This window comes from Typopeltis vanoorti, chromosome 24 (assembly GCF_054136105.1).
Source record: "Typopeltis vanoorti isolate ZY-2024b chromosome 24, IOZ_Tvanoo_1.0, whole genome shotgun sequence".
In the NCBI taxonomy this organism is placed as follows: Eukaryota; Metazoa; Arthropoda; class Arachnida; order Uropygi; family Thelyphonidae; genus Typopeltis; species Typopeltis vanoorti.
The window spans coordinates 45,660,306-45,680,914 of record NC_143572.1 but is presented as its reverse complement, the minus strand read 5'-3'; the positions used below and the strand labels follow the sequence as shown (position 1 = coordinate 45,680,914).

The 20,609-nt window shown below is 34.5% G+C and overlaps 1 protein-coding gene across 2 annotated transcripts in view; it reads right to left on the bottom strand.

Moving 5' to 3' along the window:
• The window catches only part of LOC150093148 (endoplasmic reticulum disulfide reductase DNAJC10-like), a 185,147-nt gene that overhangs the window by 119,860 nt on the left and 44,678 nt on the right, over positions 1–20,609 (bottom strand). For both annotated transcript variants that reach the window (XM_090413490.1, XM_090413491.1), the window contains 2 exons: positions 15,730–15,855; positions 9,129–9,297 (listed from right to left, as the gene is read on the bottom strand). In XM_090413490.1, coding sequence (XP_090269616.1) covers positions 9,129–9,297; positions 15,730–15,855 — 295 coding nt within the window. The remainder of the gene's footprint in view (positions 1–9,128; positions 9,298–15,729; positions 15,856–20,609) is intronic.

The window sequence follows — 20,609 nt, the reverse complement described above, 5'->3', positions numbered from 1 at the left end:
TGGTGAGCAAAATTAATAATAGATAATCTTTGAAGGCACCTGTGACATAATGATTGCAAGAGAAATAAACATGTAAAATGAAATTAACAGCATATCATCAGTGTGTGTGGAAACAACAAACAATTAAAAGACAGGAAAACCAGGTAAAACTAATTGCTTTACCATTAAAACAGGGTTGCCATGTGCTAGAGGAACCATGTTAAAAATAATAAAATCAGAAGTCTTAAAAAAAAAAAAAAAAAAAAAAAAAAGATTCCTCTAGCACATGGCAACCATTTTAAAAAGAAATGGAGAGCTCTGATCCACCTGACCTGACAGTTTCTATTGGAGCAGTTGTTGATAAAGAATAATGTAATCAGGAGCACATATTCATACCTGAGATAGAAAAAGCCATCAAAAACCTGAAAGAAATGTGGAAAGGCAGGTGGAGTAGATGATATTCAACCAGAAATGTGAAAATATGGAGGCTGAAGTTTCATAATGAACATAATGGACTCGGCTGCACTGCATTCACAGAAGGCCTGGTCAGAATATTGAATTGGAGATGATTGGAGTAGTACTCTTATAGCTTCCATCTATAAAAAAGGAAATAAAACTGATTTGAAGAGGAATTTCCTCTACTGAGTGTTCCATGGAATATTAATGCAAGTTTAGCTGAATAGAGGCTAAGAAAAACTGGAGAAAGAAAACATGAAAAAACAAGTTTGGTTCATGCCAAATAGAGGTTGTCAGGATCAGATTTTTGCTTTATAAAAAAAACAGTTAAAAATCATAAAGGATCAGTATACTTAACATTTATAGACAGTTATGTTCAAAAAATTCCAATTATATTATGGAAACAGGAAATTATATCGAGTAATACAGTCTATATTTAAGTTATAAGTCAGCTGTTAGAATTGAAGGAGATGGTTTGAACATAAAAATCAGGTGCAAAACAAACCTGTACACTGCCTCCACTGTTATTCACATTGTGTATATGGATCTCATTATGAAGGAAAATGGCATCAGGCTAGATATCAAAATTAGAGATGTTCATTTCGGCTCTTTATTTATGCAGATGATTTTTAACCCTTAAATAAATTCAGTACATGTCTGTACAATTCCTTAACTATACTGAATAACTGCTGTAACATTTGACATGAAAATTATAAAAAAAAAGGGGGGGGGAGACAGTGAAACATCAGCTACATCCTGAATGGGAAAGCTAAAGAACAAGTGAAAACATGTCAGCGATTTATGCAGACTTTTTAATGAAGATAACAAATTAAATCCAGAAATAGACAACAGAATAAGCAAAGCTGATAATGATTGGAAGTCAAATGAATAAATTTATATGGAATATGCAAAAATAGTCAAAATATTAAATTAGATGAATACAAGATAATGCCCCAACTCAACATTTAGAAGAAGAAGTATTAGGAGTATTAATGGAAAGAAATTGAATCTGCAGAAGAATTTGAAAAGTACCAAGTGGACATAATTGGCAGTACTGAGATAAGACAAAAACAGGGTGAGATCTTGCTAAATAATAAGTATAGCATGTGTTTTTCAGACAATAATAATCAAGAGAAGGAAGGAATAGTGATAGTATTCAACACCAAACATGAAGATAAACTTCTTGATTGGAAGGCAGTTTCAAGTAGAATTATGTGAGGAAACCTCAAAATGGGGTAAAAGAAAACAGACAAAGTGGTCTTTGTTAAAAATCTGAACAGCAGAGTAGGAAATGAACCCCACCAGACATAAACATTTTGGGAAAATTTGGAGAAAAGGTCAAAAATTGATAATGATGATAATAATGGTAAGTATTTACTGGACTTCTGCTCAGGACATGGACTAGTCATTACTAACATGTTTCTCAACATAAAGATGTGCACAAGTTCACATGGAGAGAAGACACAAGAAATAGGAAAAGCCTCATTGACTATGTCATTGTTGATAGTGATATCATCATGCTGGTTCAGGATACAACAGTGTACAGAGGATTTGAAATTGGAAGTGACCATTACCTAGTGCTAAGCAGGATAAAAATGGATAGCACATTGAAAAGAACAGTATATAAGAAAATTTTAAAAAGAATTAAAGTTGAGCAACTTTTACAGGTAAACTGTAGACTCAACTATACAAACATTATTGAAGAAAACATGTAACAAATAAAACAAGAACCAAAACTTGGAGTCTCAGTGGAACGCTCTGAATAAAGACAGTGATTGATTCACATAGGGAGGTATGTGATGAAGTTGTCTGTAAAGATAGAAAAATAAGAACCTTGTGGTGGACACAAGAAGTTAAGCAGTCCTGGAAAAGAAGAAAGCATACCAAAAGTTCCTAGTATGCAGATGCTCTAAAAGAATACAGAGAAAAATGTAAAAGAACTAAGCTATGTGTAAAAGTAGTAAAACAAAGGTTCTACGAAATACTTTAGTAAGAGTATGGGAAATAAAATATCAGGAAGGTGGCAAAGTGTTCTGGAGACTATTCAAGCAGCTTAGAAATGGAGGAAAAAATACTATAAAAGGAATTTACTAAAATAAAGAGCGAAAAGGTTTCAGTTCGACGATGCAAACATTATAAAAATCAAGTGGGTATTAGATCTAGCATTATTTTAAAGCCGAATGTAGAAACTATGAAAGTTTCGTAAAAATAAGCTGACCAGAGAGCTTATGGGAATATGCCCACAGGCATTTACGAGTTGCCCTAGCATGGATCACTTTATAAAACATGCATGCTATCTAGGTGTCCATACATTCGCTTTCTAATTTGGTCCATTTTTTTAAGGTTTCACTGGCCTGACAGCTGTTTCGAGTTGTTGGTTCTCGTCAGAGACCAGGCAGAAACCTTAACAGAACAAAAACACTTTTTTTTTTCAATACTAAGGAACTTGAGCCTATATAAGCGAACTGGAAAGAGAAGGCAGGGTAGACCTCAAAAAAGGATATTGGATGAATAATGAGGATGGATAATGGATAACGGACCAATATGGTCTATACCTGTAATTAGTGTTATGATGATGAGGAGGAGGAGGAACTTGAGTTTTGAAGAGAGTACTGAAAGAGTTTTTGCTCTCTTAAGGTTTCTGCCTAGTCTCTAACAAGAACCAACCAGTTTGAAACAGCTATCAGGCTAGTGAAACCTTAAAAAAATGGACCAAATTAGAAAGCGAATATATGGATGCCAGGGCAGCGTGCATGTTTTCTAAAGTGGTCCACACTAGGGCAATTTGTTAATGCCAGCAGACATATTCTCTGTAACATAAGCTCTTTGGTCAGCTTATTTTTTTATGAAACTTTCATAGTTTCTACATTCGCCTTTGAAATAATGTTGGATCTAATATCCACTTGATTTTTGTAAAAGGAATCAAAAATAAGGATATTCTAGAATAATTACTTTGAAAGCCTGTTAAACAACCCAAGAAGTGAGAGAAGCGTACTATAAAATTTTCAAGAGGAATGCAAAGACAAGTAAATATAAATACTTGAAGTAGAAAAAATGGTAAAAAAATTGAAATATGGAAAGGCAGCTGAAGTATATATTCAACCGGAAATGCTAAGTGTGGGGGTATAAAAGTTTGGCAGTGGCTACACTGCATAATTTAGAAGGCCTGGTGAGGTCGAATTCCCGATGATTAGAGTAGAGCTCTCATAGTACCCATCTATAAAAAAAAAAAAAAAAAAAAAGGAAATAAAGCTGAATGTGAGCATTAAAGAGGAATTTTTCTACCAAATGCTCCAGGTAAGATTATGAAAGAATACACTTGAAAAGAGGTTGAAAAAGACTGTGGAAGAGAAACTATGAGAAGAAGCTGAGATTAGCCAAGATCAGATTTTCACTTTATGACAAATAACTGAGAACTCATGGGAATATGACAAGGTACCCACAGAAAAGTTTTTCAAAACAGTACAATTATATGGGGCAAATGGAAAACATGATATAGAGGAATATATTTAAGTATGTATTGTCTACACACACACACAAACACACAGTCATACATTGGTTAATGTTACCTCTGGTAACGAAGTCTGGAATTTCACCCCATTTTATGCAAAAATATTAAAATTTTAAGATCAACGCCCAGCAATCATCTGATTGGCGAATGATGGTGACTCTCTTCACAATATCTTCATCATAGCATTCAAAGGAATATGCATGCAGCTCATGAATGTTAAATACCTTTGTTAATCTTCTGATTTTTAATACTTTTATGTGATTGATTCAGCCAGAGAGGCATGTGGTGAGGTTGTCTGCAAGGATAGAAAAATCAGAACACCATGGTGGACACAGGAAGTTAAAGAGACAGTGAAGGAAAAGAAGAAAGCATATCAAAAGTTCCTGGCAAATAAGTCAGCTTTTGCTCTTAGAGAATACAGACACAAATGTAAGAAAGCGAAACACTGTAAAACTAGCTAAACAAAAGTCATGGGAGGACTTTGGCAAGAATATAGAAAATAAATATCAAGAAGGTGGTAAGATATTCTGGAGGTTGTTGAAGCTTAGAAATGGAGGAAAAAGTGCTGTAAAAGGAGTTAAAGATGATAAAGGTGACATGAAAACAGGAGAAAAAGATATCCTTGAAGTATGGAGTAATTACTTCGAAAAATTGCTAAATGAAACAAACAGTGAGAGCACAGTGGTAAAAAACACTCAACAGGCATGCAGTCAGGAATACATATCCATACTTGAAGTAGAAAAAGCCATCAAAGGCTTGAAATGTGGAAAGGCAGCAGGATTAGATGATATTCGACCAGAAATGCTGAAGTATGGTGGTATAAAAGTCTTACTGTGGCTGCACTGCATAGTTCAGAAAGCCTGGACAAAGGGACGAATTCCCAATGATTGGAGTAGAGGTCTAATAGTACCCATATATAAAAAGGGAAATAAAACTGAATGTGAGAATTACATCATATTTCCCTACTGAGTGTTCCTGGCAAGATCTATGCAAGTATTCTTGAGAAACGGTTGAGAAGAATTGTGGAAGAAAAGCTTGCTGAGGAACAAGCTGGATTCAGTCCAAATAGAGGCTGTCAGGATCAGATCTTCACTTTACGACAAATAGTTGAGAAAGCATGGGAATATAACAGAGATCTGTATTTAAGTTTTGTTGATCTGGAAAAGGCATATGACAAGGTGTCCAAGAGAGAAGCTATTCAATATGCTACAGTTATATGGTGTCAATGGGGCATTATATCAAGCAATACTTAGTCTCTATTTGAGTTGTAAGTCAGCAGTTAGAATTGAAGTACAGGAAGATGGTTTAATGTTAAATCTGGTGTGAAACAAGTACGTACGTTATCCTCTCTGTTATTTATTATCTATATTGATCACATTATGAAGGAAAGTGGTATGAAACATGATATCAGAATTGGAGATGTTAATGTCAGCTCTTTGCTTTATGCAGACGATGTTATACTTCTAAATAAATCCACTACAATTCTGCAAGATTCCCTGAATAAATTGAATGCCTGTTGTAATAGGTATGGTATGAAGGTCAGCAATAAAAAGACAATGAAAATAGGCAGCATCGTTGAAAATGTCAACTGCGTTGTGAACGGAGAGCCTGTGGAACAAGTAAAACATTTCAGCTACTTAGATACGATTTTTAGTGAAGATGATAAATTAAATATGGAAATAGACAACAGAATCAACAAAGCTGGTATGGTAGGCAGTCAATTGAATAAATTCATATGGAATAAGAGAGAAATTAGTCGGAACACTAAATTAGCTGTATACAAGACAGTGTTCAAACCAGTTTTAACTTATGGATCTGAGAGCTGGGTCAGAAGTAAAACACTTGACCAAAAGACTAGAGACCGCAGATATGAAAGTCCTGAGAAAGATTAGGGGCATGAACAGATGGCATCAATGGCAATATCGTTTAAAAAACGAGGATATTCGGAAAGAACTTGACATTGTCATCATCCAGGAATACGTTAGCAGTGCTAATCTCAGGTGGTGTGGTCACTTAAACAGAATGGGCGAGGAAAGATTAGCCAAACAAGTGTTCTCTGCCAGGTTGGCAGGAAAAAGACCCAGAGGAAGACCAAGATATAGGTGGATTGATACGATACAAAGTGCCTTAGACAGTAGAAATATAAGATCTGATAATGTTGGAGTCTTGACAAGTAACAGCCTGATTTGGAGGAAAATTGTAGATAGGAAGTTAGTAATGATGTAAATTTTTCATTTAGTACTATCATATCCTGTACACCCTTTGAGGGTACATGTCAGGAATTTGATGATGATGATTTAATGTGAATAACTATACAATCATAGTTAAAAACTAAATCTAACCTGTGAGAACCAAATATGACCATAAACATTCATAATTATTGACAAATAACACAAGATTTCCATGAATCTCGTAAAATAAGAAAGGACCCCTAAAAGACTTTAGTTTGAACAATAAAATCAAGTATTTTTAGTCAAGAATGATAAACATCAGTAATTTTTTTTTATTGAGTATTGTTACTAAAGCATTACCAAAATGTAGCCCCTCTCACCAGCTCACCCACCCTTGCCTTAATAATATACAAATCACCACACACACAGGATTAGATTTCTCTTAGACTGGTATTTACCTGTTGGTATCAACACATTGCATCATATTAACAAATATTTCATCAGCCTCTAAAAAACATTAGCATTATTTTCTGCTGAAGACACTACTTTTCATCCAGCTGTTAACGCTTTACAAATCACAAATATGTGACCTATAAGAAAACTGTTCACTTATCTGGGATGATGCACCTAAAACATTAAAATTCTTGATGCCATCCAGAAAAGAGCAATTTGGCTGAAAGATAATCCCTCCCTCAAATGCTCAGTTCACCACTAATTTAAAGATGCAATGTTTCAGCTCCATGCCTTTTCTACAGGTACTTCTATCGTACTGCTCCAAGAAGTGGCAGCTATAATTCATCATTTTTCTGCTTTTTGCTGAGTCTGTAAAAATAAGAGCAGCAGTCCTTTCCTTCTCAGCCCATCTACAAACACACTGAATCCAACAAATGTCTTCTTTCTCGAACCCCCCCCCCCATAGCACTAATGGGCTATAGGCCTTTCTACCTCTTGTGTATGGGATCAATATTAAAAAAGCAAAGGTAAATCAATATTGTCTCTGAATTTTCTTAACATCTCACATGAACTACTATTAAGTTTCTAGCTGAATTCTGAAGAGCATTCAATGATGCCAAATACTGTGAATCAGTAGAACCATTAAAGGGGGGGGGGGAACTAAAATCACAACATGACTGCATTTTCACTTAACAGAAGCAGCTTAGAGTCAAGTTGCTTATCTGTGTGCAACAGATTGAGTATAACCACAATATAACTATAAAAGTAAAAAAAAAAAAAAAACATTTATTCAACTGGTTTCTCATTCTACAGTATTTTATCAGGAATAGTTATTTCTCAATTTGAAAATATATAGTAGCAGAATAGTTCTTAAAACAAACATGTCAATCAAATCTATTTCACATCTTTGTTATTTCTTAATTAAGGAATCTAAATTTTTATCCATCTTTCCTTACATGTTAGGCTGAAGCATGTCATGGCCAAATAACTAGGCTTTTTAGAAACCAGATTACTACTTATGATAGGATGGTTAATTCTATCTGCATTGTGTGCCATGGCTGTAAATTGCATGTTCTTCTGACCAGCTTGACTGTTTTGTGGGTTGAAAAACCCAAGTTTCAGAAAGGGAAAATCCTGTAACCTCCATATAAGACCTGCTAATCTTCCACTGAAAAATCCTGATTAAACATTCTTCATGTCTTGTACAGGATTTGAAGTCAAATCTTTCCAACCAAAAGGCATCATCTATATTAGGGGTGGCCACAATGTGGCTCGCGTCCACGTGGCTCTTTGCAATCTACCAGTAAAAAATAAACAAAAAGAGAAGACAACAAAAAAGAGGAACAAAATAAAAAAAAAAGAGAGAAGATAGAGAAAAACAGGTCAATAAAAAAAAGTTTAATTCGAAACATATTAAATGAAGTTCACTTTGAACAATTAAAATAATTTTAAAGTTGAAACACAGTTTTAGTTATTTACTAGTAGAGGCCTTCCTTGTATCCATTTTCTTAGTAAGCTCCTTAAAATTAGATAATTAGTCAAAGCAGTTCTTACAAGCTTGTTACAACCTCGCCATATGCACACTCACTTACTCCTGTACCATCGCATCGATCAGAGGTTATGGCTCTTCTAAGTTCTACTGGAATTATTTTGGCTAAAAAAGGATGCATAATTGGCCACCCCTGATCTATACTGACTGAACAACAGAGATTCTAATTTTTATTCTTTTGGACTAAGAATTAGAAATTACATAATATTAAATTAAGAAGTCAAGGCGGTCATGAATAATCAGAAGCCCAACTTATTAGACAACGTTGCATTTAAAAATTTTCATTACAGCATTCTGCAAATATAACGTGGAAAAATTTTATTCTAAAACTTTCAGATTTGGTTTTCTAAAAGTTATGACATCAACTGTATCTACTGAGATTGTTGTAATATTTCTTTAAGAAAATTAACTCCTGAGGCTTTTCTCAAACATTTATATGTTTAGACTTTTATTCCCTTAGATATGATATAAAAACTCACTTTTCCAAAATGAAAAGCGGTTGCAGTGGATGAAAACAATCACAAACTGAAACAAGTCTCAGTTCTTAAATATCTACTAGCACAGACAATAAATATCAACAATACTAAGTGTTAATATTTTGTGCACTTTATATGAGTTCTGCTATAAAAACCTAACCAAGCTACTAAGCTTATATTTTATACAAAAAATAAATACTATAATGTATTTTTAAACGCTGAAGGGAAAAGTAGCTTCTTCTCACTGAAGCAAACAGTTTATTTGTAAGTGAAGTCACTATATATCTCATATCTTCTTGATTTTGTTGGTGAGAATTAATTCCTTGAACGTTACAGTTCATAACTTAAATAAGCATTGTTTTGCTAGATTAACTTTAGAAAGAAGCTTTGCAGACATTTTTAGAAATGTAATTTCTAGCCTTATGATTCTTTAATATGAAATTTTGAGCTCAGATAATGCATTATCAAAGTTTGAAGCATTGGTACAGAACACTAAGTATAACAGTAATTAACTTATATGAAACAGTAATTACCTTGAGTTACAGCAAGTTTTATTAATAACCATGGTCTATCACCATTATCTTCATTATTGATTGTATGTTCAAAATCATCACCTAACAAAGAAATAAGTTTATCTGGAAGCCTATGAAGGACAAATTCAACCATAGAATCTGTATCTCTTGGGCCAAGGTATTTTTCTTTCTAAAATAGTAAATTAAAAAAAGTAATAATAACAATAAAATTTATAAAAAGAAATGAATAAAAACAATTGTTATTGTTGGTATTCAAGCAAATTATAATGTATTATTTTTTTATTAAATATAAAATTTCTTATTGATTTTAATTTTCTTCTTATGCATAATTTAAAAATTCTGACAGTAGAGTAAAATATGAACATGTAGTTCATTTTTTTTCACTCTATAATCCAGTGCTTCATCAGAAGTCAGCAGCCATTCCAAGTTGTGTGCATGCAGTTTCAAAACAATTGAGCAACAACATGACCTAAGTTAATGCTAAGCATGGCATAATAGTGGTAAAAAACTATTCACTAGCAAAAGTACACTCAATGGACAAAACATTAGAGAGACCTTAAGTATAAAGAGCTAATAAGCTTCATTTCGGCAATGAAAACATTACTTAAATTAAGGGGATATTAAATCCCACATAGTTTTAAAACCGAATAAGAAACTCAAAGATTGGAATCAGAGAGTTTCTTGCCGAATATAGTAAACTATAAAGTATCGGCGACACTTGCGTTAAATGTAAAAACACATTTCCTAGGAAATGTGTTTTTACATTATGGAAAATACCTAAGAATAGCGATCTGAACTTCCCCACCTTTGCAACGAGCTGCCCTGGTATTGTACTACGTACTAGGATCACTTGCATTGGCTAACGCTAGTGTCGCCGATACTTTATAGTTTACTATATTCGGCAAGAAACTCTCTGATTCCAATCTTTGAGTTTCTTATTCGGTTTTAAAACTATGTGGGATTTAATATCCCCTTAATTTAAGTAATTAGTGAGACCTACCTAATAGTGCAACGAGTGCGTCAGTCCTCTTCTAGTGTGAATAACAGCCTGTACTCTGTGAGGCATTGACTCCACCAGATACCCGAGGGTTGCCAGAGGTAATTCCAGCCATGCCTATTGTAGCATTGTCCACAACTGTGCCTTACATGTCAGTCCTGGATACATTAGATCGGATCTTACTCTACAGAATCCCAAAAGGATTTGACTGGATTTAAATCTGTGGCTCTGAGGGCCACTGGATGGTCCCAAACTCAGATGAGTGTTCCTCGAGCCATGCTTGGATGTTTGTAACCTGGTGGGATGGTGCACTGTCCTGCTGAAACAGATCATCAACTGAAGGCCATGAAAGTGTGTAGGTGATCAGCCAACACATTCTGTTAGCCCACAGCATTTAAAGATCTCTCTAGACACACTAAGGACCTAATGTGTCACAAGAAAAGGCTTCCCAAACCATCACAGAGCCACCAACTCCTTGAACAGAGCTGACCTGGCATGACAGGACCATGGCCTCATGCTGTCGATGCCACACCCGCACCTTCCCATCAGCTTAGTACATCAGACCACATGACTCCAGTCCACTCTGCAGGGTCCAGTTTTGGTCCCGACACCAGGCGAGGCCCAATGATGAACTGTTAACAGTGATGCACGATTAGGGACAGCTCCCATGGCATGCAGGGTATTGTACTGTTTGCTTGCTGACACTGCTTGGACCTCCAACATTGAAACCGGATGTGATTTGTGCTGCCATTGCTCTACAGTTGGTCTGTATGAGCCTGGACAGTCTGTTGATCCTGTTCATCAGTGGCATGTGGTCGGCCACCACTTGCTCGCTGGGCACTAGTATGTCAAAGGTCTACTTGCATTAGACCCTTGATACAGTCATCCTCGAGAACCCTAGGGTTCTTACCACTGGATGCTTGGAATGACCCATCGTCTTGCACCGATAATACGTCCACAATCAAAGTCGCTAAGTTTGCCACATTAATCCACATTCATTGATTGCAATACACTGTTGGAAAGCCCTGATATCTGCCTATTTACCATCTGTGTTCAAGTTTTGGTATGTTTTACTCTGTGTGGAGGATGCCAGTGTCAACTTCCCATCACTCCTATCTCTAATGCTTTATCCATCGAGTGTGTCATCGGGCTGTTCATATCACCAGTAACAGTGAATTAAGAATAGTCCAACAGGATAACCTAAATTATGCTTGATAAGAAATTATGTTCATGTTTTTATCCTTTTCTCACAAGTGAGCACAAAATGTAACTTGACAACTAGGCTACTTGTGTATGGAGGCAGATGATTTCACATTAAACTTCTTTTCAGATGTTTATGTTGCCATGCATTGTGGAAAGGACCACTATTCCAGATTGGTTTCAGCCTGTTCTGCAATCTGACCAGTGAAAGCTAGGCCCATGGAGATATACTGAGAGCTAAATCAATGCTGGAAGTCATATTTTCATATACAAGTAGGAAAATGGTAAGATATTTGGGGATGATAGTTATAGCAAGGCCTTTGGTTTAATTACGAGTATAATTTAATTTACAAAGTTAGTTATGCTTAAGGAGAAATTAGAAACCAACCTAATTGTGAGGTTACTTCACATGCACATGCTTGGTTAAAGGATTAAAAATGAGAATATAATTTTTTGTTAAGTATAATTTACTTTATAACCAAGCAGAAAATTTCACTGTGTCTAGTTAATGATAATTCTGTGACCAGAAACCAACACACTATTTCAAGAATCATGCAGATTTGAAGATGAGCCTCATGGGTTCAAATGGGAAACACAGCAGCAGTCTGAAAAGAACTATATTAAAATTTACAATGTGTCAGACTTCATCATGGATGGGATACAGCAGCAGAGAATCTTACTAAGTTCCAATCTCTTCAGTTAAAGGCAGATGCAACTATAGTTCTCTGAGGCTATTCTTCCTTTTCATAGTTAAAAAACTATTGTTTGTGTGTTTTATTCTCTGGATACTTGTGATCTTGTTACAGAAATTATCCACGTTGAAATGGAGTTTCCATCCCTCACTTTGTTCAAAATTCCCACCCTATATCCAAAGCCGTAGTTTTCCATAAAAGTGTACCAAGGTAGTCCAAGAAAAAAACACAACTTAATAAAGTGGCTTGAGACAAAAACTGCAGCTTCATTCACAGCCTACACCAAAGCTCATATTAACTAAATCATTAAAAAGGCTGAGTCTGACCTTGACATGTAAATGTAATAAACTTGCCAACTGTGCCAATGGTAATCATGTCTTCTGGTCCCTCGCAAAGCTGTTGGGCATAACTTTTGTTCATCCGTGCTTCAACCTTCCTTCCCACCCAAATGATAGCACTACAACATCATCTAAAGAGAAGAGTGACCTCCTGAAATCATTCTTCTCATCCAATTCCTAAAGAGATGACTAAGGCAATCAACTTCTTTACCTGGAACAACATTGTATTGTCAACTTTGTGTGTCAAAAAAGGATGCCAATAAAAATTAGCATACTTTTTCACTCCTGATGTTACTTCTCTTCTGTTTGGTTGCTTACGCTGTACAAATCTCAAATCCACCCACAAATTTCAGATTCTTCAGAACCGATTTGATGCACTGATGGATATTAATCTTTCTCAGCAAGTTGAAATTCCTTTTCAGAGGCAAGCCACAGGAGGGAAAACACATCATCTAAGGATATGATACCAAACACAAGGTTGTGGGGGGGAAGGAAAAATATTTGAAAATAATTTTTTCTTCAAAATAAATCATGTCAAATTTATTTAAAGAAAGATAAGAGAGGGATATCCACTACTGTTCCTTTGAAATGCTGATAAAAACTTTCCTCTATATGTAAAATAGCTAGACTACAAGAAAAAATCCATCAAAAAATTCCTGTATGTAACCTCATGGTGTTTACAGAATAATGTACTACATGATTAAATTTGCTTTATTACTTGCTTCCTGTCAACAATTTTCTTCCAAATCAATCTGTTATTTGTCAGGTCTCCAACATGATCATATCTATTATTTTGGTCTTCAAATGTACTACCTACATGCACCAATCCACCTAGATCTTAGTCATCTAATGGATATTTTTTGCCTATCATCCTGGTTGTTTTGCTAGTATTTCTTCCAATTTTCACCCTCCTTCAATTCTAACTGCTTATAAGTTGAGTATAGGGTATGAACAGCTTTTCATACACCTTTTCCAGATCTATAAAACATATAGGTCACTCTCATTATTTCTCAAACTAAAAATCCAGTGTGGATAAATCTCTATTTAGAATGGATCCAGATTGTTCTTTCCCACAATTTTTCTTAGTACCTTCTGAAATATGCTTGCATACATCTTATCCAGAACATTCTGCAGAGAAATTTTTCTGTAGGTCTATTTAATTTCATTTTGACATCTTATAGTCAAGTACTGCTCCTATTACCTGAAATTTGACTCTGTCACCAGTCTTTGTAAATTATATAGTGTAGCTACTATAAAACTTTTATATATCCATCTATATGAACATTTCTGGTCAAATATAATTTACTCCAGCTACCTGTTCACATTTCAGGATAGTGATGGTTTATTCACTACCTGAAATACTCTTGTATATTTTCTACTACAGTTGTCACTCTCATTTCAGTTTTTCAGAGTAATTACTCTGACATTCAGAATATCTTTATCTTCAATTTTATGTAACCTAAATTTATTATCTCTGATATTTTTTTACAGTACTCTTTCTTCCACTTCTAAGCCACTAAAATATTTTGTCATCTTCATGATATTTATCTTCTATATTCTTACCAAAGTCTTCTGATGGCTTTTTTAAATAACGAAACCTGTGACGCGATCATAATTAAAAGAAACACACGTATTAACCACAGTGAAAATTATTTAATTGTAAATATTTCATCCTAAGTATCTTAGGACATCATCAGTACAGTAGTTTTAAACAATAATAGGAATAACATACAGTTAGGGTGCATATTACAATAGAATCTCATTAAACGTGCATAACGTGCTACAGTAGTACAAAAAATAAAAAAAATAAAATAAATAAAAAATTACTTAACACAATTTTGTATGACAATTTCCCATACTTTAGGAGTAGTAAGAACGTCGTTGCTGTTTAAGTTTGGTCTGTGTAGTAGGGCTTCAGAACTCTCCTTGTATAAACGTTCATGTTTATATAAAGATCTATGTAAAAGTTTAGACTTTTCCCAATGGATCCTATGGTTTGGATTTTCAATTCCGTGCTGAGAGAGGCAAGATTTCTGCGGTTTAAAAAGACGAATGTGGTCTTGATGTTCCGAGATACGTTTCTGAACAGACCTACCTGTCTGTCCAAAGTAAGATAATTTGTGTGAGCATGGAATCTCATAAACACCAGGCAACATCAAAGGTGAGAGTTTATCCTTAGGAGAAGGTAACAAGTTGTAAATTTGGTTGATGGGTTTGTAAGTAGTGGCAAAATTGTATTTCTTCATAATTTTAAAAAGACGTTCTGAGATGCCTTTAACATAAGGTATGGGAATCCTATGGACTTCCTCCTGTCTGGTTTGATGTGTGGAGAAGTGACTACTGATGATTTTTTGAGTTGTTTTAGGATTATATCCATTTAGGATGGCTGTATTTTTGATTACTTCTAATTCCTGGTTTAAAGATTCTTCAGAGGAGCAGAATTTGTGTGCTCTGGAAACTAGTGATTTAATAATGCCAGATTTCTGAGATGGATGATGAACAGAAGAATTGCGAATGTAGCGACCTGAGAATGTAGGCTTGCGAAAGACAGATGTGGCGATGGAACCGTCTTCTTTTCTTTGGATGTGTAAATTCAAAAAGGAGATACCCTGTGGAGATTCTTTTTCTAACGCAAAGTTGATGCGATGATGAAGAAGGTTAATTTTATCTAGAAACAGTTGTAATTCATGTTTGGGATGATCCCAGACTGCAAATACATCGTCGCCATATCTTAACCAATTTTTTTTTAATTCTGATGACTTGTTTAGCATCTCTTACACATGATGCAGCTTTCTTACACTTTTTCTCTGTATTCTCTCTCTCAGAGAACTCACTAAGTTACTCAGCAGGGAACTTTTGATGCAATTTCTTCTTTTCCTGACTGATGCTTCAATTCATCATGAAGTTCAGACTTTTGTAATCCTTACATACAATTTCACACCACCTGCAAAAGCTGAAATGAAAAGATAGCAAAGGAGTTTAGTTTAGCCTTTATGTACTAAATGCTTAAATGACTACCTGTGTAAGTGAACAACAGTCATGTACTTCTCATACTGTGAAATATCCTACAACCTCTCCACGCATATGAACCAAATTAAAGTGCTTAGAAGAATAACAAAAAGACCTAAGAGAACCACTGAAACTATATTTAAGTGAAGGCTGAAATTTACAGCTACTCCAAATGAATGTCAAACTTTTGTCGAATTAATAAAATTTTATGAATAATGATATTCATAAAATGAATATCATATTTTAATGATCAACCAATTATTGAGTGTTTATCAAAAAAAAAAAGAAAAGAAAAAAAAGATTTTGCTCATTTCTCTAATGAATTACATGTGCTATTATAATAAAGTTTTAAATAAAATTCTCACCTCAGGGTAAAATACAAGAGAAGGATAGGAGCGTATACCTTGCTGCCTACACAAGCTCCAATCTTCCTCACAGTTGACTGCTCCAATTCGTATAACACCTTCCAATTCTCGTGCTAAAGCTCGCCACTATATTGAGAAAAAAAAAAGGATATAGATAGATATATAATAGAGATACTACTTGGAAAGAAGTCAACAGACACCTTAGTGTGACAAATAAACAGCCATGCTGCTCACCTTAACGAGATGTAACACATTTCACTGCAATAACTACAACAAGTCTATGGGCATACTTTCCACAAGCATATGATAGCAATCAATGGGAATTTTGGACCATTAATAATAAAATGACCAGTAGGCATGAAATGAGATCCTGGACTGTTGAGTGGATGTCCCTTGCTCTCATCTGAAACATCTGAAAGTGGAGATTGGGCTGGCCATATTGCCAGATGCAGTGACGGGAGATGGACTAGAAAAACAACAGAGTGGAGACCAATGGATGGAGCAAGACAAAGAGGAAGACCAAGAAGAAGGTGGAGGGATGAACTGGAACAAATTGCAGAAAACTGAGTGATCTGGAAAATCAAGGGGGAGACCTTCGTCCAGCAGTGGACAGAACCAAAAGGTTGAAGAAGAAGAAACAAATACAGGACTCATTACATGGCACAATGCACTTTGCACATAGGGTGTCCATTGACTTCTTTCCAAGCAGTATATGTGTGTATTAATCTAGAAAAGTCCATATGAAGTCAGAATAAGATAAATAAAAACTTTTAATTATTTAATACTACATGACTAGATGTCCTAAGTACACGGAACTTCCTCAAGTGTAAATGACACATAACATATACATGCAGATAAATTGGTTGTGAATATGTTCTCATTATCGTGTGCACATATGCATATTATGTGCCTCATACCTTCAGACAGATTAATGCTAAAGTTTATATTCAAATGTACAGAATATAACAAAATTTCACTAGACACCTATATTTTTCTCTGTCTTAACTGTGATGCAAGATTTCTGATTCATTCCACAGAACTTGATATATTAGAAATACATTAGAAATATTCCTAATGAAGCCAAAATTAAACTGATTCAAAATTTTAATAGATTCTAAATACTAAATTTGATTAAATTCTATCAATCAGAAAGGAATCATCATTTCCAATCTTTTTGCCAATAAGAATATTGTTAGGTGGGGAAAAAAGGGGAAGGAAAATGTTTTTTCAACCAGTATTGAACTTCAAACTGAAAAATATTACAACTATGCAAATTACCAAATGCACATTGGATTAGCAGGCTTTAAAATTTTGCATACAGTTTAATTTTCGATTTTCCATATTTGCAAGAATAATCACATCTGTGAAAAATTTAAGGAATTCAAAGAAAAAAACAAAAGAAAGAAAGAAATTAAAAAGAAAAATAATGTTTCCTAAAATTAAATGCAATATAAGTGGACAGCAGAAAAAGTACAATTAATATAGTTTATGAACTAAAAACCTGTTATTGAAATATCAATAGAAATAAAGAGTAACATATGCTTTATAAATTTTCAAAAAGCATCTGACACAGTAAGCCATGAATTTGAATGTCTTAAAAATATTAAAAGACTTTCAAATTGATACAAAAGACCTCAGAATAATAATTATACTAGAATCAGAAGATACAAATTGTAAATGAAATTAATAATAATAAATTTAGTTTAATCCTTTATCCAAGTGTGAGCAAACAAAGTTTGCACCTGAAAATATCTTCAGGACTGAGGTAAGGTAGTACAACACTGGACAACTCGGAGCAAAGGTGGACAGTGAACATCACTCCTATCGCAGTATCTCCCATAATGCAAAACACATCTACTTGCAGATATGTATAATGTTATGCATTAAGGGAAGGGCCACTACCCAGACTCTGTTTGTTCACACTTGGATAAAGGATTAAACTAAATTTATTATAGACTAACCAAGTGAAAAATAAACTTTCGACATCTTTCTCTAGATCCAGAGTAATTTAATAATAAGGTGGCACACCTTTTGGAAACTCCTATAGGTAAAGATGACCTCTCCATTGGTATCTCCACTTCTGGGCCTGGCTCCCACTGACGAGACCTCAATAAAGGTTGAAACCGGTCTGGGTAGTGGCCCTTCTCTTAATGCATAACATTATACATATCTGCAAGGAGATGTCTTTTGCATTATGGGAGATACTGAGATAGGAGTGATGTTAGCTTGGTCCACCTTTGCTCCGAGTTGCCTGGTGTTGTACTAACTTACCTCAGTCCTGAAGATATTTTCAGGAGCAAACTTTGTTTGCTCACACTTGGATAAAGGATTAAACTAAATTTATTATAGTCTAACCAAGTGAAAAATAAACTTTCGAAATTAATAATAATGAAACAATAGATATCAAAAGGGGAGAGAGACAAATGTATAATATCCCCTATACTTTTCAATACATGCATGAAATGATAATGAAAAAATATAAATAAACTAAAATGGAAATAAAAGTAAATGGCAATAGAATTAACAATATTAGATTTGCTGATGATCTGGTGTTCATAACAAAAACACAGTTACAAAATATGGTTGAAATACTAATCAAAAAGAGTAAGAATGCTAGCTTAGTGTTAAATACAGCTAAAGCCAAGTATATGGTAATAACAAAAACCACAAATTTAAGAGTATCAATGGGATTCATTCAAAATGTAAAGGCTTATAATTATTTAGGAGTAATGATTATAGAAGATAGAACAACAATTATGAAAATCAAATCAAAAATAGCTAAGGCAAAAGAAGCATTTTGGAATAATAAATTACTAATGACCTCTAGAATAAATAAACAGACTAAAATAAGAATAATAAAATCCTATGTATGGTCCACACAGAATTAAGGATGTGAGACGTAGACATATACAAAATCCGTAATCAGGAAATTGTAGGCCTTTGAGATGCAATGATTTAGGAGAGCACTGAAGATTTCTTGGAGAGAGAAAAAAATCAAATGAAGAGGTACTGAAGTTGATGGAAAGAGAGAGAGAGAGAGGGCACTTGCAGAAGACCTTATAAAGAGAAACTGCAAGATGGCAGGACACATATCAAAAGGATCAACAAGAAAAACTTATCTGACAATAGTGGAGAAAAAATCACAGGGAAGAAGATTTCCTGGCTGACCAAGAACCTGGGTTGATGATGTAAAAAATGGATGGGTAACAAGAGCTATTACGAGATCAAAAGGATGGCAGAGAAATGGGCACTGCAGCATACCATGATTGCTAACCTCCAAACTGGAGAAACTACTTAAGAAAGAAAAACACTATCAAATGATTGTACTTATACAACAATTATGCCAAAAGTTAAAGTACCATTTATGAAATATTGAGTTAATGGTTTATATGTACTGCAGAACTATAATTTTGTTTTGCCTAATTCTACCAGTACAAATGATCTGAATGAAATCCCAACTGAAATGATCTGACAAATATCTGGCAGTGAAAATTAAAGATATAACACACATAATCAAAAAACAACAAAAAAAAAAGTAAAAGAGACGGTAGTTCTTGTAGGAACTAATAATTTAAGTAGCAACAAATACAATATGAGAGAGGATATGAAAGGTCTGTTGAAAGAAGTGAGAAAGAAATGCAAGTAAAAAATGTAGGTTTTGCTAATGAGATATGACAGTGCCAAGTTAAGAAGTGCAATGATAGCAAATGATTTCATGCACAGACTGTGTAGAAGAAATGGATGCAAGTTTTTAGATGTGTGGAGTGTTTGATGACAGAAAAGACTTGAATAAAGAAATGGCCTGCACTTGAATTCATTTGGCATTGGGAGCTTGGAGAAATTATTTATTGGGATGAGGCCTAATGCATAGTCAAGAAAACTAGGTCATCAAGGGAAAAATGGGAAAAATGTGTGTGAAATTGGCTTTAGTAAAACATGGCTATTAGATATGGTAACTGAAATCGAGTGTAGTGGGTATACTATTTTTAGGAATGATAGAATAAATAGGAGAAGAAATGGAGTACTACTAATGATATCAGGCAACTTAAGTCCAATTAGGGTAGAAAAGCAAGAAAACAACGATCATAACAATGTCCAATGTTCCAGCAAGTTTGAGGCTATTTGGTGTGAAGTGGAGACTAACAGAATGAAATATATGGTGGGATGTTGTTATAGACCTGGTGGCTCAGTTACAGAGGACAAAGAAATACATCACAAGTTTAGCCTTATGAGTACTAAATGAGTGATCATTATAGGCAACTTCAATTTTCCAAATATTGATTGGGTAGAAGAGAAATATCATAAGAATGAAGAGGAATTTATTGAATTGTTGCGAGACAACCTTCTTAAACAGAAATGTAAAAGAGGAAATTCAAGGTCAAAGAGTGTTATATTTGTTCATAGCATCAGAGGGGATCTCTGTTAAGAATATGACTGTTTTACCACCAAGGCCAAATAAAGCCACCAGTTGGTGAATGATATGCTTTCTTGGGAAGTATCTAATTATATTGATATTCCCATTAGAAAAGGTTATATGCTGAACTACAAAGCTGGAAATTATGATCAACTAAGGAGAATACTATTTTGGTCTCATGGTATCAATTACTGAATGGGAAAAATATCAGAAATGCATGGGAATCTTTGAAAAAGTGATTAAATAAGGTAGTATCTGAATGCACTCCTAATGTCTGAAGAATAAATACGATGTTGGTGTGAAAAGTTCTCGGCCTCGACCATAGATGGCAACACTATTGGCAAGATTTTTTTTTCTAAGTTGGTACATCTGTCATAAGCATCCATGTGAAATTGCAAGTCATTCTATCAAGTAGTTTGTTTTATACATCTTTCTGAAGCAAAAGTGTTGTCTGTATCCTTTGAAA